General features: G+C 44.9%; 1 protein-coding gene across 3 annotated transcripts in view; it reads right to left on the reverse strand.

Moving 5' to 3' along the window:
• The window catches only part of mfsd2ab (MFSD2 lysolipid transporter A, lysophospholipid b), a 79,107-nt gene that overhangs the window by 21,370 nt on the left and 31,225 nt on the right, over nt 1-26,512 (reverse strand). For 2 of the 3 annotated variants that reach the window (XM_072247253.1, XM_072247251.1), the window contains exons 4-8: nt 17,013-17,145; nt 13,706-13,784; nt 10,128-10,294; nt 9,882-9,972; nt 1,498-1,619 (exon numbers count right to left, since the gene is read on the reverse strand). In XM_072247253.1, coding sequence (XP_072103354.1) covers nt 1,498-1,619; nt 9,882-9,972; nt 10,128-10,294; nt 13,706-13,784; nt 17,013-17,145 — 592 coding nt within the window. Of the gene's footprint in view, nt 1-1,497; nt 1,620-9,881; nt 9,973-10,127; nt 10,295-13,705; nt 13,785-14,614; nt 14,705-17,012; nt 17,146-26,512 lie in introns of those variants that run through there. The other variant, XM_072247254.1, reaches the window with a different exon arrangement.

A 26,512-nucleotide genomic window follows, 5' to 3' on the forward strand; every position in this document is an offset into this window, starting at 1 on the left:
GGTCTATTCAGTGCTGCATTGCTAAGAAATAGTGAATCAAATTGCTAAAATTGTGTATCCACATGTCTGTTAAGGTTTGATATACAGTAAGTGATAGGCTGTTTGACTGTTGTGTTATCACAGCGCATCTTCAGACCAGTTTTTCCTCTCCCTCTCTCTTACTTGCCTCAAACCTACCAGACTCCTTGTGTGACATGGAGCCCTGGATGAGCTAAGCAGTAAGGAATCCTGATCTACAGTCTTTGCTTCTCCCTGCCCCCAGCCAGGAATAAATCCCACATCTGACTCCATTCCACTTCTCACATCTGACCGGGATATTTACAACCACTGTTCCCTCTAAGTTGTGTGGGTGCGTGGCCGCACAGCAACTGAGATGCTCCCGTGCACGTAGCCTTTGTTACAATGCAGCTGGAATTTTCTTTTATATCATTTTGAAATGATGCATTTAAAATTTTGAGATCAATGTTAATCTAATTGTGAAATATCCTTAATTAATTCTGTGTTAAAGAATATTATCCATACATTTTCTAAATAATAAACATACCATAACCTTTATTTTCAAACAATTTAGAGCTTCAATGTATTTACATTGCTAGTGTTTCAAGTTGCAACACTGCTTATCGTTAATAAACCGCTGGCCTGCTAGAAGCCAACGCCGTCTAGTCAAAACATTTTACTTTTGCCATTGTGACTGTCAGTTGTTCTGACTGCCTGACATTGTTTGCTTGTGTTGTGAGTTGCGTTTTGTGTTTGTTGGATGTGCATGTTACATATAAAAAAAATTTGCTGTGCCGTGTGATTTTCAGGTCGTGTAAAAATTTCCAGCTCAGAGCAATGGTTGGCCCATACAACTGTAAAAAAAATTAGAGGTAATATGGTTTACAACCCCTGCACTTGCTGAGCACAGAGCTCAGCTGTCAAACTCAAACGTGGCCTTCACTTAAAAAGGCCTAGATTTTGTTTATTACACATCTGAATACTGTTTCATAATGTAACGTCCAGCTGCCACTGAAAATTTATGACCTGAAGTCCAGTTCCTTAAGATTTTGATTTTCTTTATTGATTCATTGCTTAAATCTCTCCTTGGGTTTCACCCCAGGTTCCCTGGTTTCTTCCCACATTCCAAAGTTGTACAAATTAGTAAGGGCTAATAAGTTGCGGGCATGCTTTGTTGGTGCCGGAGGTGTGGTGACACCTGTCGGCTGCCCCCAGCACATACTTGGACCGTGTTGGTCACTGACACAAAATATTACACACTTCACTGTATATTTTGATGTTCTGATATACATACATGGGACAAATAAAGTTGATATTTTTAGATCAGGGGTTCCCAACTGGGGGTCCATGTACCCGTTGGTTAACGGTAAGGGTCCATGGCATTAAAAAAGGTTGGGATCTTTAAGGCTTTGGTCTGTACTGAGAGTGTTGAATACAATCTGTACTGAATGACATTAGAAAGACATTTGAGGACATTTCATTCAAAAATAATATTCTTACCATAAAAGCTAATGAGGTAAACAGGAAACCGATGATCAATTTCACATAAGGCCCATAGCTCATGACAAGTTTCAGTCCTTTCCAAAAGGAGAATGGTTTCTGTGCCTTTTTGTTATGCGGATCTGGGTACGATAGAAAAAAGTGAAAATGAGTCAGAACTAACTTGAGTGAACCATGTTCCTCCTTTATTCAGGCCCCACTACAACTTCACTTTCTTTACCTTACGCTCCAGATTCTCACTTGATCTAAAGTTTGGATTCCTCACTAACATGGCTTGCTCCTTTGTCTTTGCCATCTTCAACTCAGTGCTATCTATTTGACGGATCTTCAGAATATAACATTAAGGGTGTAATGTTGGGGCTTTTACAAGGCGCAGGTGAGGCCTCACTTGGGGTATTGTGAGCAGTTTTGGGCCCCTTATCTAAGAAAGGACTTTTACACTACCTATTTAATTTAACTATTTTATATATATACTTACTGTAATTCAGTTTTTCTGTATTATTATATATTGCATTGTACTGCTGCCACAAAGACAACAAATTTCATGACATACGCTGCTGATATTAAACCTGGTTCTGATTTTGATTTTGAATTAACCCATTACAAATCAGCCCCCCGAAAAATTTGGAACATATTCAAAGTGAAAAATTTAATTTCTTTCCTAATGCAAATTACTACCATATTTATTCTGATTAAAAAGTAATGCCTCAGGTCTATGAAACTATTCCAGAATATAGACAGCTTCCTGTTGGGCATTGACGTTACACAGAGAAAAGAGCTTGACATTCTGGAATGCCATCATTGGGATAAGAGCACAAGGCTTATGGAAATTAGCTGCTTGTTTCATCTCATCCTTTCCCCGGAAGAATGATTTGTTTATCTAAACAATAGCTGAAGCGATTGTAATCTGTGACATATGACGTGTTGTAAGAATCTTATTGACATGTTTCTCAGTAGCCCACCAACACACTTGGCTAACATGCTGTCATGAAGCCAGTGCCTGTCACTTGCCCTGCTACTATCCTGTACTTAGTCAGAGAGTGGTGAATCGGTGGAATTCACTGCCACAGATGGCTGCGGAGGCCACGTCATTGGGTATATTTAAAGTGCAGGTTGTTGGGTTATTGATCAGTGAGTTTAATTGTCATTCAGACATACATGAATACAGCCAAATGAAACAGCGTTACTACGGGGTCAAGGTACAAAACACAACACCAGCAGTCACACACAGTATCACAATCACGGAATAAAAGATACCCAACACGCGCCCCCCCCCCGCCCCCCACCAACAACCCTGCAGCTTGAGGCCCAGTCCTCGCACATACAAGACAACAAACCCATTCTGAATATCAGTAAAATACAATGACGCAGGATATGCATGAATATAGTCCAGACCCCACAGCCCACTGAGATTATCTGTTGGTCACAGCAGAGCGCACTGGTCCTACCCTCTGACAGGTGACACTGCAGCTTGAGGCCCAGTCCTCGTGCATACAGGCACATACAGAATATTAGTTAAAACACAACCACACAAATACATATGTATACAGTCCAGACCCTTTAGTCTGTGTGAAATCTTCAGTAGACCAAACTGCGCCATGTCTCCCCGCACCCCCCCCCCCCCCCAGTGGTGTGCACCGGCTCAGACGCCTCTTCCCTGGCGGCTGTAAAGCAGGAAACCCTGCAGCTTGAGGCCCTGAGTCCGTTGAGTGCAGCCAAAAAAAAAATTCTGCAGTCGCCCCCGATTGAAAGGCTGAGCAGACTAGATGGGCTGGATGATCTGATTCTGCTCCTATGTCCTGTTTGATGTTTTGACATTCAGTACAGGGCACAGAGGAAGTGGAACTATTTAACCATCTGCTGAGTCCTGTCTCGACAGCCAAAGTCAGTTGCGAGGGCAGAACAATGACATCATATTTTTGTTTCAGATAGAATTAGCAACAATCTGTACAGTAACAGTGCGGCAGTCATAACCTTCATTGACCGTGTTCTACAGTGTCACACTTTTAATAAATAATACATAGCCAAATAAGGTGTAGAATCTATGCTTTATTTGATTAGCTCTTCTTTATTAAAAGTATTAATATATGTGTTCCTGGAGCTGATCACGGCAAGTACTTTCTCAGATTAAATTATGCCATGGATACCAATTCAGGAACTGCCAGGTTGAGCCTAATGAATCACAGCATGGGCCCACAGGTTCTGCTGTGGGTCCCCATGCAGTGCCAATATCACTGAACTGAATCAGACCCCAAATAGCCACTCCAACCGCATCACCTGTTGCTGTGTCTGGTATGGAAACGCCAATGCCTTTGAATGGAAAATCCCACAGGAAAGTAGTGGATAGAGCCCAGTCTATCACGGGTAAAGTCCTTCCCAGCAAGGATCCCATCTACACGGAGCACTGTCACAGAAGAGTAGCATCCATTATCAGGGACTCCCATCACCCAGGCCATGCTCCCTCCTCGCTGCTGCCCTCAGGAAGAAGGTACAGAAGCCTCAGGACTCACACCACCAGATTTAGAAACAGTTAATACCCCACAACTATCGGGCTCCCGAACCAGAGGGGACAACTTCACTTGTCCCACCACTGGACGGTTCCCACAACCTATGGATCACTTTCAAGGACTCTTCATTTCATGTTCTTGATGTCTCCTGCTTATTTATTTACTACTGTTGCCCTTTTTTCTTTCCTTTTGCATTTGCACAGTTTGTTGATGTTTGCACACTGGTTGCCCACCCTGTTGGATGCGGTCTTTCGCCAATTTTACTATGGTTAATGGATTTGTTGAGTATGCCCGCAGGAAAGTGAATCTCAGGATTGTATATGGTGACATATATGTCCTTCGATAATAAATGTACTTTGAACTTTGTGCCAAATAAACAGTAGCAGCTACAGAAAAGTCTTTCATGAACTTGGATGTGAACAAACTATAAGGCAGGAAAAATAAACTGTCAGTGCTTTGGACCGAGACCCTTCATCAGTCCTCAAAAAGGGCCTCGGCCCAAAACGTCAGCTGTTTATTAACTTCCATAGATGCTATCTGACCTGAGTTCCTCCAACAATTTTGTGTGTGTTGTTCTAGGCTTCGGTAATCTGCAGAATCTCGTGTTCAGATTTTCCTCATGCCATTAACTCAGGAAATTGGGCCGTCTGGAAGCAATGCTGACAGGATCACGTCCAACAGCATCCATTTTGTTGTCAATAAAGAAGGGGAGCTTCTTTAGCTCAGTGTACATCCCAGACTTTGCAGTGGGTACCAAGACTCAATGGGCTTGCTCTCTTTCAGGAGTGGATCTGAATGCCGAAGAAGTTGTACTCTCTCTGCTTGTTCGATCTTTTGCACAAGACAGTGTCACATTTGTAATCAAACAGCTACCTTGCAATTTTCCTTGAAAGCCAAGTCTGTTGACGAATTGAAGTGAGAATTAAAGAGAACCCTGTAGGAGAAATGTTTTATGTTGCCTTGATCGACGCTGCTCAAGTCTCAGGAGGTGAACAGTCTGTGTTCATTTTGGAAGGAAATGGAACTCCATGTTCTTTACCAAAGAATTCAAAAGGACTGTCTTGTCCGGTCACACATTCAGGAACCAAAGTTACTGAATTAAAACTACTGCAGTCTCATTTTCAACCTTGCAGAATGTCACAGATGTCATTACACAAGGGTTGGATTCACTCCTGAAGTAGGAGGGGGAATAGCAAGTGACTGGGATGTTTCCAACCTCTTTCAAAGTACTAAAGTTCCAGGTAAGTCCTATTCTCAAAGATCACATTTGTCACCATATACAACACCAAGATTCATTTTCTTGTGGGTGTACTCAGAAAATCTATAGAATAGTAATTATAACAGGATCAATGAAAGGTCAACGAGAGTGCAGAAGGCAACAAACTGCAAATACAAATAGCAATAAATAATGAGAACATGAAATAATGAGATAAAGAGTCCTTGAAATGAGATCATTGATTGTGGGATCATTTCAGTGAGGGGAAAAGTGAGTGTAGTTATTGCCTTTTGCTTAAGAGCCTGCTGGTTGAGGGGTAGTAACCGTTCTTGAACCTGGTGGTTTAAGCATGATGTTCTAGCATGGACACGATGGGCTGAATGGTCCTATTCAGGAATGCATCCTTCACTGTCATCAGCCAGCAGCTGAGATCGGAGCACTCCACTCCAATTATCATGCTGACAGACCTAGAATTGGGAAGTTATGTTTGACCAATCCTTATTTTTACTCATCGTGAAAACAATTTCACCACAGGCTGCAGCTGGGCAGCAACGTCGGGCATGTTTGAAAATAATCCAAATCTTTCTATCTTAGCACCTCTGCGTTGGAGATACAAGAGACTGCAGACGCTGGAGCCCCCTCTACCCCGTGGGGTGGTACGGTAGTGTGGTGGCTGGCACCACACTTGACAGTGCCAGCTATAAGATCGGGATTCATTTCCTGCTGCTGTCTGTAAGGAGTGTCTCCCCGTGATCATGTGGGTTTCCTCTGGGTGATCTGGTTTCCTCCCACATTCCAGCAACTTGTGAGTTAGAGCTAGAAGGTTGTGGGCATGCTCTGTTGACACTGGGAGCATGGTGATGCTGGCGGGAAGTCCAGCAGGTCCTTGGCACTAAATGACACATCACTGTACCTTTTTCAATGTTTTGATGCCATCATCATCATCTTTATGTGACGCAGGTGAACATGTTCTCATAACCATGGCAGTTCTTGGCAAGTTTTACGACAGAAGTGCTTTGCCATTGCCTTCTTCTGGGCAGTGTCTTCACAATATGGGTGACCCCAACAATTATCAATATTCTTCAGAGATTATCTGCCTGGTGTCAGTGGTCACATAACCAGGACTTGTGATGTGCACCGGTTTCTCATACGACCTTCCACCACCTGCTTCTATGGCTTCACATGACCCTGATCGGGGGGCTAAGCAGGTGCTACACCTTGCCCAAGGGTGACCCGCAGGCTAGCGGAGGGAAGGACATATCTCCAAACTGTCACCCAGTTTTGACGTATGTGTGACAAATAAAATCAATCTTTGAGAAGATCTTTACCTTTACCTATTTTCTCTCTTCCTGAACCACCAAGTTTCTCCCCCAAGGGCCCCAGCTCTCATCACTCTGTCCCTTTCCCCTTCTTTGACCATCACCCACACTGGGGCCCATCCGCCCATGCCATCTCCAGTATTTGATTCCATGTTCCAGCTTCCTTCCTGTCAGATTCCATCATCTGCAGGTTTTGGTACGTCCACCTATCATCTCCCAGTCTCTGTCACCACCTCCAGTGTTCCTCCTCCATCTGTCTATCACATCCATTCATCCCTCCTCCATCAGCCTATCACATCGATTCATCCCTCTTCCATCTATCACATCCACTCTTCCCTCCTCCATCAGCCTATCACATCCATTCATCCCTCTTCCATCTGTCTATCATATCCATTCATCCCTCTTCCATCTATCACATCCACTCTTCCCTCCTCCATCAGCCTATCACATCCATTCATCCCTCTTCCATCTGTCTATCACATCCATTCATCCCTCCTCCATCAGCCTATCACATCCACTCTTCCCTCTTCCATCAGACTATCATATTCACTCTTCCCTCCTCCATCTGCCTATCACCTCCACTCGTTTCTTCTCCATCTGTCTATCACAGCCACTCTCCTTCCTCCATTTACCCATCACATCCACTCATCTCTCTTTCATCAGCCTATCACATCCACTCATCCCTCTTTCATCAGCTTATCATAACCACTCCTCTCTCCTCCATCTGTTTATCACATCCACTCTTTCTTCTTCCATCAGCCTGTCACATCCACTCTTCCCTCCTCCATTGGCCTATCAATTCCACTCTTCCCTCCTCTGTCAGCCCATCATCTCCATTCTTCCCTCCTCCATCAGCCTATCATCTCCACTCTTTGCTCCTCCATCTCCTTATCACATCCACTCTTCCCTCTTCCATTGGCCTATCACCTGCAGAGTCTTTCCAGCGATCCGCTTGTTGCTTTAACCTCATTGGGGATTTTCACTCTGAGGAGTGTTATGAGAGACAGAGTGAGAACTAGCTGCGGTGGCTCTCCGTGCCCAATGAACTGAACTCAAGATTCTTCTCCTGAATCATTGAAGTTTACAGCAATGGAGGCAGCCATATGGCAGGTCATGACTGCGTCAGGGGCAAGCCTACATGCTTATCATCCCTGTTACTTCTGCTAGCCATTCATTCCAACTGTCAATGAACCAGGAGTGTTAACACTGCACAGATGCAGCCAGCTTGTCTGAATATTTATCTTTCTTTGATGCACCTGCTACTTTTACGTTCTTGCACAAGAGGCCTCCGAAGCAGCATTTGCACATCTTTAATCATGTTCTGCTGACTTATACAAACGTGCCATGGAGATTTCAGAACACCTTTTCGATATTCTGGATTATGGTTGAACGAAGCCAGCAGGGCAGTGGCGGTGGAGCACGAATACCCAACAGAAGGGAGTTGATTGGTGAAGGGTGGTGGAGGGGAGAGAGGAGCGATTAACGGGGGCTGGGGGATGAGTAGGGGGGTGGTCAGAGGAGCGGACAGGCAGAAAGAAAGAAAAATCATAATTGCAAAGAATATTAGAAAGGAAGAAAAAAAAAGCAAGCCTTTAAATCAGGGGTTCCCAACCTTTTTTATGCCATGGACCAACACCATTACACAAGGAGTACATGGACCACAGGTTGGGAACTTCTGCTTTAAATAACCATTGGGTCCACCACCTATTCCTGGAAGCTTACAAATCTATAAATAGTTCATAAGAACACAAGAAATAGAAAGAGGAGTCGGCCTTCTGGCTCATCGAGCCTGCGCAGACATTGAATGACACCATGACTGGTCTGGCTGTGGACTCGAGTCCACCTACCTGCCTTTTCCCAGTCCCTGAACTTCCCTGCTATGTAACAATCTATCTAACCATGTCTTAAATATATTTAACAAGGAAGCCTCTAATGCTTCCTAGGGTAAAGAATTCCACAGATTCCCTACACTCTGGGAAAAGCAGTCTCCCCATCATCACTATCACCACCTCTCTTCCATTCACTAGTATTCTTCTATATAAGAGCACTAGACACTAGAATACTACAGCACAGTACAGACCCTTCGGCCCTCGATGTTGTGCTGACCCGTATATTCCTTAAAGTACTAAACCCACACTACCCCGTAACCCTCTATTTTTCTTTCATCCGTGTGCCTGTCCAAGAGGCTCTTAAATACCCCTAATGTTTTAGCCTCCACCACCATCCCTGGCAAATCATTCCAGGCACCCACAACTCTCTGTGTAAAAAACTTACCCCTGATGTCTCCCCTAAACTTCCCTACCTTGACTTTGTACATATGCCCTCTGGTGTTTGCAATTCGTTCCCTGGGAAACAGGTACTGGCTATCCACCGTATCTATGCCTCTCATAATCTTGTAGACCTCTATCAAGTCCCCTCCCATCCTTCTACGCTCCAAAGAGAAAAGTCCCAGCTCTGCTAACCTTGCCTCATAAGACTTGTTTTCCAATCCAGGCACAGTGATAGTGTAGCGTCTTTAACGACTGCAGCCCATTGTAAGCACCTTACAGTTAGTAAAATACTTTTGTAGTTGGTGTTGTGAGGTAGTTGGTCTTGCGGGCTGCCCACAGTGAGATTCCACACTAAATAGGAGGGCTGGAGATCTGAGATGATTACCCTGTCCTTGGTTAACACACACAAAATGCTGGAGGAACTCAGCAGCTCAGGCAGCATCTATGGAGAGGATTAAACAGTCGACATTTCAGGCCAAGACCATGCATCAGGGCTGGAAAGGATGGCAACTAAAGCCAGAGAGGACCCCCTTCCTTTCCAGTCCTGATGAAGGGTCTTGGCCTGAAATGTTGACTGTATACTCCCCTCCATAGATGCTCCTGACATGATGAAGGAAGCCCTGAACACCACCAGAGATGGAGGACCTTCATTGCTGCCCTAAAGGCCAGCTGTTGATAGATGCTGCCTGACCTGCTGAAATCTCCCAGCATTTTGTGTGTGTTGCTCAAGTTTTCCAGTATTTGCATAATCTCGTGTTTATCATTTCCAATCCTTTATTAAATTTGCATATGGGTTCCCTATTTGCATACGGAAATGAGCAGGGCTGCGGTCTAATGTCATCTGAAAATCGCAGCTCCAAGTGATTCACTCCACACGGCAGGCAGGAAAGTCCATCCAGAGCTTTGGTCAAATTCCCTGCAGTGCACTTAAACCCACAGCTGTTGATGGAATGTAAAGTGTGCATCACTGAGGGTAGTGGAATTTCACTTTGAAATACAAATGGAAAAATCTACTTCTTCTGTTTCACTATAGTGAGGATATGTTTATTATTTATAAACAGGCAATAATTACCATCTTTTTCCTGGACTCCAGCAAACAAGATAATGGCACACAGAACGTATGCACCACTAATGACTCCAGCTGCCATCATGTAGGCTCTTTTCTGCACAAGGGATAAAGTGTACACATCAGTCATGGAATATTCCAGAACGGTAATCAGAAACACAATTCAAATTTCTGCTTTCTGCACATACAAATTTGGAACGCAATGGCATCAACTTCAACTGGACTTTGAAAACCAAAACCCTGAGTACATACCAGTTGGGTGACAGAAGTGTTGGAGTTGTACTGAGTGCTGTTGATGTCAATTCTAGATATTGAGCTGTTAATATCATTTTTATGAATACATGGAGCATCTGCTCCGCCAACAATCTGGCCTTGTATTGCTGTTCCCAAGACCGTGCCCAGCACCTCCACTGTCATACCTGCAACATAAGATGCACCAATCACTAACTTTACAGCATCACCCTCCCACTCTGAATACAAGACCTAATCGGTTGCAAACTCACAATCAATTCTGTAGAGTACCCTGTCAGGTCATATTATAGAGTTAGGATATATAGCAAAATATTTACTTCAGCAACCAGTCTTTAGACCTGAATGTGGATTGTAGATTAAATTTAAAATGCAGCTCTGGACAATAGTTTCCTTAAGCTGTGCACATCAGTTAATTGACAATGCTGATTAACATTCATTTTGTGTTTCCGGAGAGTAAGGGTGAAGAAGGAGGTGTGAAAGTTATATGTGATTCAAAGGAAGCATTGTAGAAATATTGTAACTCTAGAATTGTCCTTCGATCTTCAGCATATAAAATGACATGTAATATTGGATTGATCAGGCCTCTACCTCCAAGAGTGCCTCATTGTGGTTGAATAAAACACTTCTGTATCCACTAGCTTTAGTGTCTCTCCAGTGACTTCGTTCACGTTACAACATTCACTATCGCCAGTTTGTTTGCAATGTATGATGTGGACGATCGTTCCACGACCGTGATTGTTCTTGGCAAATTTTTCCGCAAAAGTGGTTTGGCATTGCCTTTTTCTGGGCAATGTCTTACAAGACAGGTAATCCCAGCCATTATCAATACTCTTCAGAAATTGCCCGCCTGGTGTCAGTGGTCACATAACCAGGACTTGTGATGTGCACCAGCTGCTTGTACGACCATCCACCACCTGCTCCCATGACCCTGATCGGGGGGCTAAGCAGGTGCTACACCTTGCCCAAGGGTGACCTGCAGGTTAGCAGGGGGAAGGAGTGCCTTCCACCTCCTTTGGTAGAGACGTATCTCCACCTCACTACCCTTACCTCCACCATCAGCAACGGCCTTTAAAAACCCGGAACTGTACTTTAGCCTTAGAAATAAATGCATCACAAAAACCACTGAGCATTAAAACAGAAGAACTGAATGGAAAATGTTTCCACATCGCATGGAGGAAGTGAAAGCACTTCTACGAGAACAACCAGGATTTAAAAATAATTGGGTCACACCCTGGTGGAGTCTGCTGGCTTCTAATTTCTCCATTCTTACTTTTTCTGTGAAGTACATTGTTTTATTTAGCTGTTGAACTGGCAGGCTACTCAAAGTGATAGGAGACTGTATCCACATGGTTAGAGATAAAGGCAAACTACAGGAGTCCTCACACTACAGGCTACGGACTGAGTGTAGAACGGGGAACATGGGTGAATTACATTCTAGATTGTTTATTGTTATGTCCTGTTTACAAGTGTAAAGAGAACAAAATAAAATACAAAGATAAAGATCACAGTAACACACACAATAAATATAAATGCATAAAATGGTTTATATATATCAATTGATTGTATGTCCATAAAGTGAGGCTGGGCTGTACGCAAGGTGATTGATGGGAAATAATATAGTGGTTGAGTTAGTGGGTGGAGGTGTTGATCAGCCTTACTGCTTGGGGAAAGCAACTGTTTTTGAGTCTGGTGGTCCTGGCATGAATGCTACGTAGCCTCCTCCCTGATGGGAGTGGGACAGGCGGTTCATGAGCAGGGTGGGTGGGATCCTTCCTGATGTTATTGGCCCTTTTCCGGCACCTTTCTGTTTTTGTATGTCCTTGATGACGAAAGTAATTTATTTATCAACAGAACCTTTATAAACACCTGGTGACTTTTATCATTGGAATTTTGATGCTGAAATAGCATCTATGACCCAACGGACAAAAATACAAACAAAGATGAACTAACGTGACAGAGAGGTGGCACTGTAGTGCAGTGGTTAGCACAACGCTTTACAGTACTGGTAACGCAGGTTCAATTCCCGCCGCTGTCTGTATGGAGTTTGTATGCCTTCGTGGAATGCGTGGGTTTCCTCCCACAGTCCAAGGACGTACCAGTTAGTAGGTTAGTTGGTCATTGTAAATTGTCCCGTGATTAGTCCAAGATTAAATCGGGGAATTGTTGAGTGGTGTGAGTTGAAAGGCCAGAAAGGCCTATTCCATGCTGTATCTCAGTCAATCAATCAATTAAAAAACCAGGAGAACAATGTCATAGATCTTCAGGAAAATAACTGAGGTCTACAGTGCAGTGATAATTGTATCCTTATCTCAAAATTAACTATTAAGGATAAATATGTTCTGGAATAGTATATTTTTGCTAAAAATAATTACGAACATTGTTGGATTACAGACTCAAAATCAGAGGAAGTGTCATTTTGGTCAGAAAAAGATAAAAGGACAATATAGTCCACAGGATGAAATTCTAAAGAGGGTTCAGGTACCAAGAAAGTTGAGGATACGAGTCCTTGCAGAACAGGCTGAAAAAGTGGTTCATAATACAGGTGGGAATCTGATGTTGATATAGGGCACGTACAACCAGTTTTAGCCACAACTTATTTTCTCAATCAATTATGCAAAAAGCAACAGAGAGATTTACCACGAGGACCCCAGACAGAATGGTATCTGGTTAAATCAATACCATGAAGAGAATAAATACTGAGAGGAAGTTCGACAATATCATTCAAAATCATGGTTCAATAGTATGTAAGGTTAGGCTGTTCAAGTTGGTGGGAAGGTTTAGTGATCGACAAGAGCACCATCTATGTAAAAAAAAACAGGTTTTTCTTTACCTGTACAGCAGATTGGCTCATCCAGAACATACTATATACAAAGAGGAAATTAGATTAGATTAAAATGGAGTCTCTCAAAAAGGACCTGAAAATGATATTCAGTGAAAGGGTGCTAAACAGATGCAAAATTCAAAATTAATATATTATCAAATTACAGATAGGTCACTGTCTAAAACTCATTTTCTTGTGGGCATACTCTATAAATCTATGGAACAATAACCATAACAGAATCTATGAAAGACCGCACTGACTTGGGCAAAAGACAACAAACTTTACAAATACCCAAAAAGAAAGAAATCATAATAATCAATTCGAGTTCTTGAAAGTGAGTCCATTGGTTGTGGGAACATTTTAATGATGGGGCAAGTGAAGTTGAGTGAAGTTTTCCCCTTTGGTTCAAGAGCCTGATAGTTTGATAGTTCTAGTGAGGTTCGTGTGGAGGCTTGTGTGCTTTGAGGGCTCCATCAGGCGATGCCAACTCAGAGCCACCCATGTTGGAACAGCTGTGGACGAAGACTGAGCCAACTCTGGCTGACGGCATATGAAACAACAAAACTAAAAGACAGAATGGACTCAACGTACCAGATCCCTGCCTTCCACACTGTAATGATTCAGTGATTCCTAACTTGTCTTGTGGGTATTAATAGCTGCAGTTACAAACACATGCTCCAATGAATCAGGCTCCTGTTAGGAATGCCAGCAGGCGTCTGACTCAACAACCAAAAACCCACAGGAACGGTTTACTCACGATAGGCAGTTGCAGAATCCCTTTCCTTCTGGTCTGTGCTTATGAACATCGTAAGTGCAGAGTAGGGAACGTGGAAGCACTAGGAAAGAAAGTGAGTAACTTATTTGCAAGCAGAAGCCTATGATACATATGGTGATTTTTATCATTGGAATTTTGATGTCACATTTTGAAATACAGTGCAGAAAAGGGCCTTCTGGCCCTTTGAGATGCGTCGTCCAGCAATCACCTATTTAACTCTAGCCTAATCATGGGACCCTCCAAGAGAACCACAACCTTGTCATGGTTAGGAGGCTTGTGTGCCTCAATGACCTGGAGAGCTATGTTGGCTAGAGTCAGGGACTTATGCTTTGGCTCTTGGTAGGGTCGCCCATGCCAAACAGGTCAAAGGGTAGCGGCCAGACAAAGAGTGGTCAACTGGTCCTCCAGGTTCGGGGGTTCAGCTCAGGGCTAACGACCCTGACTGGTCAAGCAGAACTGCTACTGAAACAGCAATGAAGAATCCTTCTACGTCTGGATGGCCAAGGATGGGCAGAGATGGAGGACCTACATTGCTGCCCTAAATGCCCACAGCGTAATGGGCAGTAAGTAATCATGGGACAATTTACAAAGACCAATTAACCTTCGGAGTGTGGCAGGAAACCGGAGCACCCAGAGGAAACCCTCACATTCCACAGAGAGGGCGTACAGGCTCCTTCATAGATGACGTCACAATTGAACTCTGACACATTGAGCTGTAATAGCATCGTGCTACACTACTACGCACTACGCCACTGTGGCGCCCAAGTCATCAACAACCAGGAGACAAAAATACAAATAAAGATGAACTAAAGTGATAGAACCATGTCATGGGAAAACTGTCAACTGTCAGTGATTTTTATCACTGTCAAAAATACTTAGGAGAGCACTAACCTTCAGCATTCGCAAAAGGTGAAAGTTCAAAGTTCAAATTTATTATCGAAGTATGCATGTGTCATCGTGTGCTATCATGTGATTCATTTTCTTGCAGGCATTCACGGTCGATACAGAGAAATACAACAGAATCAATGAAAAACTGCAAACAATCTGCAGAAGACAAACAGTGCAAATATATAAAAAATATAATAATTAATATTGAGAACATGTGTTGTAGAGTCCTTGAAATTGAGTCCATAGGTTGTGAAATCTATTCAGTGTTGAAGTGAGTGAAGTTATCCACGCTGGTTCAGTTGCCTGATGATTGAAGGGTAATAACTGTTCCTGAACCCGGTGGTGTGGGATCTAAGGCCCTTCTTCCCGATGGCAACAGCAGGAAGAGAATGTGGCCGAGACTGGCACAGAGGGCACAGCCTCAGGATAGAGGGGTGTCCTTTTAGAAAGGAGATGAGGAGGAGTTTGGTCAACCAAAGAGTGGTGAACCTGTGGAATTCGTTGCCACAGGCGGCTGGCTGTATTGTGTACACTTAAAACAGAGGTTGATAGTTCCTTGATTAGTCAGGGCATGAAGTGATACGGGGAGCAGGCAGGAGACAGGGGGCTGAGAGAGAAAGTGATCAGCCACGATGAAATGGCAGAGCAGAATCAATGGGCCAAATTTTGCTCCTATGTCTTACGGTCTTATGGAGGGAGTCTGAAGCTGTGGTTTTGGGCTATGGGGGCAATCAAATGAGACTTGAACAATACTCATTAAAAGTCATAAATTATTTGAAGAGCGAACTTGCTACATGCAAAATACACTGCACTGCAGTTTATGTTTCTGCTGGTGAGGCGCCCTTCTAGCTGTTTTTAATTGGGGTGACTGTCTGTACTCAAGGTCAATGCATTCGGTATACAGTATAGAAAGACTGATATATGACCGAAAACTGCTGAGCTGGGCCCTGCCATCAGTGAGTCACTATACTAAATATCAAACAGAGGACCCACATGAAGTATCCAGAGGACATGCATGGAAGGTGAGAAGGGGTAGGATCATTTGCTAAGTACGCCTGCAGAAAAAGAATCTCAGGATTGTATGTGCTGTCATGTATGTACTCTGATAATAAATTTTACTACGAACTTGAACTTTGGATAAGTTTTTTTACTCAGAGAGTGTTGGATGCCTGGAACGTACGATGGTGGTAGAGGCAAATACATTAGAGGCTTATAAAAGACATTTGGATAGGTACATGGATGTAAGGAGGATGGAGGGATATGGACATGGTGTAGGCAGGAGGAATTAGTGTTTGGGTGTTTTTGATTTGTTTTTTACCTGGTTTAGTACAACACTGTGGGCCGAGTGGCCTGCTCCTGTGCTGTACTGATCCATGTCAGAAAGAAATTGAGCAGGGGGAGGGGTAATGCAAACAAAATTCTTGATAGCTGGGACAGGCACGAATTTTGCGCTTACTAAAGATGTTGCCGTTAAAGAACCAGTGAGACATTCCCGCAAATGAAACCAATGTGCCTAACCCACATAAAGAGAGCCATTTCTGGACAAGACACTCTAATAGGCTTTTTCACTGTCTGGACAAGGCTGTTTTCTTACAATAGGAAACGTTGTTCACACGGAAGCACCAAATCAGATGTTTTCCCATCAAAATGGGTGTAATTTTCCCAAAAGTTGCATGGTAGCGATCCAAGGATAATAAATGGCCAGCCAGACCAAGCAGCTGGGAAAATGAGGTCTGGAGACGTACCCATGTCAAAAATTATGATGCTGCACATTCTGAGTTTTCAGATCCAGACTGGCATTTCTGGAATTAGCCATGGAAGAACTCTGACGCTGAATGACGGATTAAACTGGATCGGTTTCAGCTTCATATATGCTTCATATATGGCACTGGTCACCCTGTCTGTCACCTCTCCCCCTTACTCCCCTAAATAACAGACACCAGTATATATCGAGTTACTTTTATGGATGAAAGCTGAGATTTTTTTTTCTTTTGCAGCGTGTTCTGCAGTTTAAGGAAAAACCTTACCCCAGCCTGATTATCAGAGGAGCTGCAATAATATTCCACTTGGGGTGCGTAGTGGCTAGCACGATGCTTTACAGTATTGGCGACAAGGGTTCAATTCCTGCCGCGACCCGCAAGGAGTGTGTACGTTCTCCCCGTGACCGTGTGGGTTTCTCCCCACAATGCAAAGATGTACCAGTTGCTAGGTTAGTTTGTCATTGTAAATTGTCCCGTGATTAGGTTAGGATTAAATCGGGGGCTTGCTGGGTGCAGCTCAAAGGCTGGAAGGGGCTATTTTGCACTGTATCTCAATAAATAAATCATGTTCAAATTAATAGTTTTGATTCATGTGTCACTGAATGATTGAGTTAAAGCAGCCTCCATAGTTAGGTACTTACTGTCTGCAGACTTTGGAACATGCAATAGAAGATCAAGAACCAAAAGATTTTTCCAACCTCTGTTACGTTTCCATCTGGCACATACCATAGCAGGAAGTAAGAGACTACTGCAAATGGTGTAGAGCAAACAATCCTGGAAAAAGAACAGTGGAAAAAAAAACAATTTTATTTAAATTAAAACTTAATTCCTGTTCTATTAAACTAATATTTTATGCTGGCTCAGGTCCTGAGTGGTACTTTTATCAATGTTTGTTCATTTTGTGCTGTGTCGTACGATGTGGGCGATCGTGGTCTTTCCATGACTGTGATTGTACTTGGCAAATTTTTCTGCAGAAGTGCTTTGCCATTGCCTTCTTCTGGGCAGTGTCTTTACAAGACGGGTGACCCCAGCCATTATCAGTACTCTTCAGAGATTCTGCCTGGAGTCAGTGGTCGCATAACCAGGACTTGTGACGTGCAGCAGCTGCTCGTAAGACCATCCACCACCTGCTCCCATGGCTCCAGGTGGCCCTGATATGATGGTGGGGTGGGGGTGCCCAAGGCAGACCTGCAGGCTAACGGGGGGAAGGAGCACCTTAATTCTCCTTTGGTAGAGACGTATCTCCACCCTGTCATCCTACAAAACAGCCACACTGCCTTCCATGACTATTGTAACTCTCTGCAGCAATAGTCAAGAGGAATTCATTGGTTAGGGGGGAACACACAAAAGTTACTCAAGTCAGCCTCTACAGTCAGTGGCCACTTTATTAGGAACACCTGCTTGCTAATGCAAATATCTAATCAGCCAATCAAGTGGCAGCAACTCAATGCCGAAAAGCACGCAGACATGGTCAAGAGGTTCAGTTGTTGTTCAGACCAAACACCAGAACAGGGAAGAAATGAGGCCTAAGTGACTTTGACTGTGGAATGACTGTTGATATCAGACAGAGTGGTTTGTGTATCTCAGAAACTGCAGATTTTCTGGGATTTTCACACACAACCGCCTCCAGAGTTTACACCCTCTATTCATTGCCCTCTCTGAGCTACCTTGCTCAAGTTACCATGTCACCAGGCATTTCACCCAGAAATATCTCTACTTGTAGCTAAACCCCAAAGTCCCACCTCCAACAGCATCACTTGTAGCTGAAGCCAAAAGTCTCACATCCAATCGCATTACTTGTAGCTGAAGCCTAAAGTCCCACATCCAATAGCATTACTTGTAGCTGAACATCCAAAGCCCCACATCCAATTGCATTACTTGTAGCTGAACATCCAAAGTCCCACATCCCACAGCATTACTTGTAGCTGAAGCCCAAAGTCCTACATCCAATCGCATTATTTGTAGCTGAACATCCAAAATGCTACACCAAGGTTCAAGAACAGCTATTTCCCTTCAAATGTTTGGTTCTTGAAAAAATCTGTACAAACTAATCATTAGTCTGTAAGACCACATGACAGAGGAGCAGAATTAGGCCCTTTGGCCCATCGAGTCTGTTCCACCACTTCATCATGGCTGATCTATTTCCCTCTCAGCCCCAATCTCCTGCCTTCTCCCCATTTCCCTTCATACCCTGATCAATCAAGAATCTATCAACCTGGAGATAAGTCAGAAAACGGGTTGTTGGTCACCATACAAGGAGACATCATCCCTCTGAATGCTTGGCCTTTATATATTTTCCAATCAGCTGATCGGTCATCATTACGGAAATGCAATTGTGATGAAGGGCGGGGTCTCATTGCTCATTGGTTGCGTGACAAACTGTGTGTGTTGTGGTCTGGAATTTTGCCTGCATTGGCTTATAAATAGGATCGAGGTTTACATGTCTGCTTGTGGAAAATCATGCTTCCAGGAATTCCCTTGCATGCTGCGCATGAACTGATGATGTCTCCTCGTATGGTGACGAAACGTTTGCAAATGGATGGCCAAGATTGGGGAACAATTCAGCCCAACTATCTACCAACCTCTGCCTTAAATACACCCGATGACTTGGCCTCTACAGGTGCCTGTTGCAATGAATTCCACAGAGTCGCTACTCTCTGGCCTAAAGAAATTCCTCCTCATCTCCATTCTAAATAGACGTCCTTCCATTCTGAGGGTGTGTCCTCTGGTCTTAGACTCCCCACTACAATTTCCCACTCTGTATCAATAAAGTACTTATTCTTCTTCTTAGGAAACATCCTCTCTACCTTCACTCTCTCTAGGGCTTTCAACATTCGATAGGTTTCAGTGAGACCCCCCCACGCCCCTCATTCTTCTGAATTCCAGTGAGTACAGGCCCAGAGTCATCAAACACTCAATAAGCAGCTCCGTGACCACTTTACACTACAATGGACTTGTTTATTTATTCTGATTGTGTTCTTTCTTGTAAAAATTATGCTTAATTCATGTTTTATCTTGTAGATGTTGTGTTCCTGATGCCAAGTGGTGGTGACGCTGCTGTAAGAAAGCTTTTTTTTGCACCTGTGCACACATCTAGCTGTGCATATGCCAATAAACTTAACTTTAATGGTACGAGTTACCAGCCGTATGTCAAATGCTCTGCTTCCCAGCAGGTGTGTAGAGACCGGTGACAGCATAACCAGTGGCCGGGCTGCAAGGAGCTGACTTTCCACTGAGTGAGACTCACAGCCACGACTGCCATGCTTAATCCAGTGCCAAATAGGGTTCGTGTTTTTAGCCAGTAGATCAGAGAAGGATCTTCAATTAATAATGCAAGAGGTTCTGCAGATGCTGGAAACCTAGAACAACCCACACAAAGTGCTGGAGGAACTCAGCAGCTCAGGCAGCATCTATACAGGGGAATAAGCAGTTGGTGGCTCAGGCATTGGTGTTTCCATACCAGGCCGTGATGCAACCAGGCAGTATACTCTCCAACATGCATCTATAGAAACTTGTCCATGTTTTAGATGACATGCTGAATCTTCGCAAACTTCTAAGAAAGTGGAGGCACTTCTTTGTAATTGCCTTACATGCTGAGCTCAGGACAGATCTTTGAAATGATAGCGCTGAGGAATTTTAAAGTTGCTGATCCTCTCCACCTCTGATCTCCCGATGAGGACTGGCTCATGGCCCTCTGGTTTCCTCCTCCAGTCTTCCTCCAAAGAGCGACAATCAGCTCTTAGGTTGAGTGAGAGGCTGTCAATGTGGCATCATTCAGCCAGATTTTTGATCCCCCTCTGATAAGAAAAAGAACAAATTTCTTTAGAATCCCCCGTCCTTTCTAGTCAGCTTGTCTGCATCGATGAAACATCCGGCACGGTGCTGGGACAGGAGTCTGGAGCTGACCACATGCCAGGTCTTGGTGGACTGGTATTCTGCATTCCAAAGATGAAGGAGCAGCATTGCACTGCTCTTCTTCCAACAAAGAGCTTCTTTGTTTTCACCCTTCTGCATCACCCTGTGACCAAAAGGATTTTGAAGGCACTCGAGAAAATTAATTGTGAAAGCAAGCGTCAAATCCAAAAAAATAAAAGCAGCTTTACTGGCAAGTTTCAGCTCAGCCACGTTGCCATCGCTGTTCACTGCTCTGCCAGGACTTGAGGGCCTGACTTACGAGTCAAAGTTGGTTAGGTTAAGTCTTTATTCCCTGGAGTGCGCAGTAGGAGAATGAGGGGAGCTGTTTTAGAGGTATACAGAATTATGAGGGGTATAGATAGGGTAAATGCAAGCAGACTTTTTCCACTGAGGCTGGGTAAGACTAGGACTAGAAGACTGAAAGGGGAAATACTCAAACGGAACCTGAGGAGGAACTTTTTCACTCAGAGGGTGCCGCTCGCTCGGATTGAGGTGTCAGCAGAAGTGAAGGATGCAGGTTTAACATTTGGATACGTACATGGATAGGAGGGGTATGGAGGGTTTATGGTCCCGGCGTTGGTCAATGGGACTAGGCAGGTTAATGGTTTGGCACAGACCAGATGGGCTGACGGGTCTGCTTCTCTGCTCCCGCACCAGCAGGCACAAGAAAAGCTTCTTCCCTGAGGCTGTGACATTGCTGAACCTCTCATCACAGCGCTAAGCAGTACTGCACCCGTATTGTACTGTCTCAGTACTTTTATATCTGTGTGCTGTAGCACTTTTTTTATTCGCAGTTATTTTGTAAATAACACTATTCTTTGCATTTCTGGTCAGATGCTAAATGCATTTCATTGGCTTTGTATCTGTACTCAGCACAATGACGATAAAGTTGAATCTAATCTAATCTTCTGCGCTTTAGTGCTCTACGTCTATCCATTTACAGATCTATAATGGTCAGCAATTGCTGCTCCACACGCTGCACATTCACAGCCTCTGCCAGGTTAATCGGTAGAAATCCGAGAACTCGAACCAAGTACAAATGACCCCTTTCTGGGGAGAAAAAAAACATTACCTTTGCTAGCTAAGGTGCAACTTAGATTTGAGTGATACAGTAAGCCATGTCACCTGACCCTGAATGACTTTAAGGGCGGTGCAAACCACACCTCAGTTTGCTCAGTCCACAGGTTCAACATTCTTCCTGTCAACAGCACTTCACTATGAACTCTGATCTGCCCCAGAATGCGGCTCTCAGTAACAAAAGACAGGACCTGGGTAAAACAGGCTTGGAGCAGCTGCTTGTGGAAGAACATCACCCAACAGATAAGAGTTGTGAAAAACAAAATGAGTGTGCAAGGCCAGGACTACTTTGTTCCTGCAAGGTTGAAAGGCAAGGATTAGGAACCCTTAATGACAATGGAAGTTGAGGTTTATTAAAAAAATAATAAATCAACATACGGGGATAGACCTTTCTAAGGCCTTCCAGCAATCCCCAATTTAACCCTAGCCTGATCACGGGACAATTTACACTGACCTATTAACCTACCAACCGGTACGTCTTTGGACCGTGGGAGGAAACCGGAGCACCCGGAGGAAGCCCACCCGATCACTGGGAGAACGCTCCAAGCTCTAATAGTTTTGTGCGAACTGCTACAGTACTGTAGCGCCTTGCACAATCATGAGGCTCCTCAGAGGCTAGCGAATCGCTGCAACTCTGTCTCCAAGGGTAGTGGATGCAGGTTATTGGGTAGATTTAAGGTGGAGAGAGACAAATATTTGAAAGGCTGAAGAACTAAAGGTTATTGGGAACAGGCACAAAAAAAGGAGTTGAGGTCAGTGTAGAATGAGTCATGGTCCAGATCTCAATGATAAAGACCGGCTAATGAAACATCCATGCCTCTGTCCCATCTCCAGCAGCTCAGTCCCTAGAATTGTGTAGATGGAGTGTTGATGAGTATTGATGCTGTGGAAGTGCAACTGCTGTAAAGGGAACAAAGTTACCAGAGAAATACTGAAGCTAATAGATATAGAAGTGTTTTATTCGACAAAATGAGACCCTGTTGGAGGAAGAGGCCTGTTCGGCCCAATATAGCGACAATGTATCTACAATGCTTCCTTTGAATTGCATATAGTTTTCACACCCACACTCCAGACACCCGAAATGAATGTTAATTAGCATTGTTTGGTTTTTAAATCAACTCCAGTTAAACTATTGTTCAGAGCTGCATTTTAAGTTTAATTTACAATCCACATTCAGGTCTGAAGAATGACTGCTGTTGAACTTAAATGTTTGTTATATACCCTAACTCCAGAATATGCCCTAAAATGTTCTGACAATGCAAAGTCATGATGGATTCCTTGATTCACCCACTAATCTTCCCACCCCAACCATTTTTAAACCAACAACCCAATAACTAACCATAAACAAGAGATTCTGCAGATGCTGGAAATCCAGAGCAACACACACAAGATGCTGGAGGAGCACAGCAGCATCTATGGAAATGAATTAACAGTTGACGTTTCAGGCCGAGACCCTTCTTCAAGACTGGAAAGGAAAGGGGAAGACACCAGGATAAGAAGGTAAGGAGGAAAGGCTAGAAGGTGATAGGTGAAGTCAGGTGGGTGGGAAAGGTACAGGGCTGGAGAGGAAGGAATCTGATAGGCGAGGAGAGTGGACTATAGGAGAAAAGGAAGAAGGAGGGGACCCACAGGGAGATGATGGGCAGGTGGGAAGTGTAAGAGGCCAGATTGGGGAATAGAAGAAGAAGGGAGAGGGGGGGAATAGAAGAAGAAGGGAGAGGGAGGGAAAACCAGATAACTAATCTCCCTCTGGTCAGTTTGATTAGAAGTCAATTTATTTTTCCATCACATTTGTAGGGTTCACGGCCACTACTTGCGCATTCTGTTACCATAGACGATGGCTCTTATCACAGTGTAGTGGTTAGCATGCTGCTTTACCGTTCCCTGCGATCAGGGTTCAATTCCCGCCACTGTCTGTAAACCATGACATGTTCTCACCGTGACCCTGTGGGTTTTCTCTGGGTGGTCTGGCTCCCTCCAACGTACATTCCAAAGGCGTGCAGGTAGCAAGTTGTGGGCATACTATGTTGGTGCTGGTAGAATGAAGACACTTGCGGGCTAACCTCAGCACCTCCTTGGAATGTGTTGGTCATTGACGGAAATGACAGATTTCACTGTGTGTTTTGGGGTACATGTGACAAATGGGGGGGGGAGGAGGGAACATTGACTCAGACCACGAGAGGCCTGCGTCGGGCATTTTCATGCCTTACAAAGCGCAGATTGGAAGTCTGTGTGGGGCGCCACTCCTCACACAGACACTAGATCAATGTGTGGTTAAGTGCCTTGCTCAAGGACACAAACATGCTGCCACAGCTGAGGCTCGAACTAGCGACCTTCAGATCACTAGACAAACGCCTTAACCACTTGGCCACGACAAATAAGGCTAACCTTTTCAGTAATCGATAAAACCAGTTTTGCAATGTCAATAAATTTCTCTCTTTTCCATGTGCAAAGCCCTTGTCCTGTGCTTAGTCCAGAGCCTCTGTTTCAGATTTTAAAGTAAGTTCTATCCCAATGATTAAAATCAGAGGCAGTAATAAAATTTAGCTTTTGTGTACACTGGCCCTTTCCCAGTCCCCTCCCATGCTGAAAATATGGCTCTTACTGTAAGTAGACGAATTTAAAAAAGAGCTGTACCACATGCATTGTAATATTTGTTCTGTGCACACTGCAATCTCATTGTCTTGAGCAATGATAAGTTATCATCCACTTATTGAGACACAGCACAGATTAGGCCCTTAGGCCCTTTGGCCCTTTGGCCCTTTGAGCCATGCTGTCCAGCAACACACCTACACTAACCACAGAACAATTCACCTACTAACCGGTACATTCTTGCACTGTGGGAGGAAACCAGAGCTCCAGGAGGAAACCCACACACTCACGGGGAGAACATACAAACGCCTTAAAGACAGCGGCGGGAATTGAATCCGGGTTGTTGGCTCTGTAAAGCGTCGTGCTAAGCACTACCTCACTGTTTCAATGATACTTGGAAAAAAAAAATCAAGATTTTTGAAAACAAAATCCCAAGCTTTTTTTTCCTGTTTACAATCTCAGTCTCACTGTGTTTCTGATATCACAATCTGCCACAAATTCACAGATTGCAAAATCTGAAGTTCTGATGGGCTCCAGGCAGAAGGAAAATGAGGAGGATGGGTGGGTGGGGATGGGGAGGCTGCGAGGGACACAGAAGGACAAGATATTTAGAACTGAGACAAGGAGAAATTACTTTACGGGGGGGGGGAAAGCGTAGCAATGTCAGTTCAAAGGTTCATTTATTATCAAAGTATACAAATCTGAAAGTCTTCAATCCTCCGGGTCGCCACGAAACCAAGAAAGAAAAGAAAGGCAGCACTATGATCAACCTCCAAATCCCCTCTCCCCCACAAGAAAAAAAATGAACAAAAATGGGACAGACACATTGACGCCCCCCCCACCAAATCCCTCCTCCCACACAAAAAAAAACCGGGATCAGGCACACCGAGCCCCAAATCCCTCCTCCCGCACAAAAAAAACCAGGGTCGGGCACACCGAGCCCCAAATCCCTCCTCCCGCACAAAAAAAAACCGGGATCGGGCACACCGAGCCCCAAATCCCTCCTCCCGCACAAAAAAAAACCGGGATCGGGCACACCGAGCCCCAAATCCCTCCTCCCGCACAAAAAAAAAACCGGGATCGGGCACACCGAGCCCCAAATCCCTCCTCCCGCACAAAAAAAAATGGGATCGGGCACACCGAGCCCCAAATCCCTCCTCCCGCACAAAAAAAAATGGGATCGGGCACACCGAGCCCCAAATCCCTCCTCCCGCACAAAAAAAAACCGGGATCGGGCACACCGAGCCCCAAATCCCTCCTCCCGCACAAAAAAAAATGGGATCGGGCACACCGAGCCCCAAATCCCTCCTCCCGCACAAAAAAAAATGGGATCGGGCACACCGAGCCCCAAATCCCTCCTCCCGCACAAAAAAAAACCGGGATCGGGCACACCGAGCCCCAAATCCCTCCTCCCGCACAAAAAAAAACCGGGATCGGGCACACCGAGCCCCAAATCCCTCCTCCCGCACAAAAAAAACCGGGATCGGGCACACCGAGCCCCAAATCCCTCCTCCCGCACAAAAAAAAATGGGATCGGGCACACCGAGCCCCAAATCCCTCCTCCCGCACAAAAAAAAACCGGGATCGGGCACACCGAGCCCCAAATCCCTCCTCCCGCACAAAAAAAAACCGGGATCGGGCACACCGAGCCCCAAATCCCTCCTCCCGCACAAAAAAAACCGGGATCGGGCACACCGAGCCCCAAATCCCTCCTCCCGCACAAAAAAAACCGGGATCGGGCACACCGAGCCCCAAATCCCTCCTCCCGCACAAACAAAACCGGGATCGGGCACACCGAGCCCCAAATCCCTCCTCCCGCACAAAAAAAAACCGGGATCGGGCACACCGAGCCCCAAATCCCTCCTCCCGCACAAAAAAAAATGGGATCGGGCACACCGAGCCCCAAATCCCTCCTCCCGCACAAAAAAAAATGGGATCGGGCACACCGAGCCCCAAATCCCTCCTCCCGCACAAAAAAAAACCGGGATCGGGCACACCGAGCCCCAAATCCCTCCTCCCGCACAAAAAAAAACCGGGATCGGGCACACCGAGCCCCAAATCCCTCCTCCCGCACAAAAAAAACCGGGATCGGGCACACCGAGCCCCAAATCCCTCCTCCCGCACAAAAAAAAATGGGATCGGGCACACCGAGCCCCAAATCCCTCCTCCCGCACAAAAAAAAACCGGGATCGGGCACACCGAGCCCCAAATCCCTCCTCCCGCACAAAAAAAAACCGGGATCGGGCACACCGAGCCCCAAATCCCTCCTCCCGCACAAAAAAAACCGGGATCGGGCACACCGAGCCCCAAATCCCTCCTCCCGCACAAAAAAAACCGGGATCGGGCACACCGAGCCCCAAATCCCTCCTCCCGCACAAACAAAACCGGGATCGGGCACACCGAGCCCCAAATCCCTCCTCCCGCACAAAAAAAAACCGGGATCGGGCACACCGAGCCCCAAATCCCTCCTCCCGCACAAAAAAAACCGGGATCGGGCACACCGAGCCCCAAATCCCTCCTCCCGCACAAAAAAAACCGGGATCGGGCACACCGAGCC

The sequence above is a fragment of the Mobula birostris genome, chromosome 30 (genome assembly GCF_030028105.1).
Source record: "Mobula birostris isolate sMobBir1 chromosome 30, sMobBir1.hap1, whole genome shotgun sequence".
Classification (NCBI taxonomy): domain Eukaryota; kingdom Metazoa; phylum Chordata; class Chondrichthyes; order Myliobatiformes; family Myliobatidae; genus Mobula; species Mobula birostris.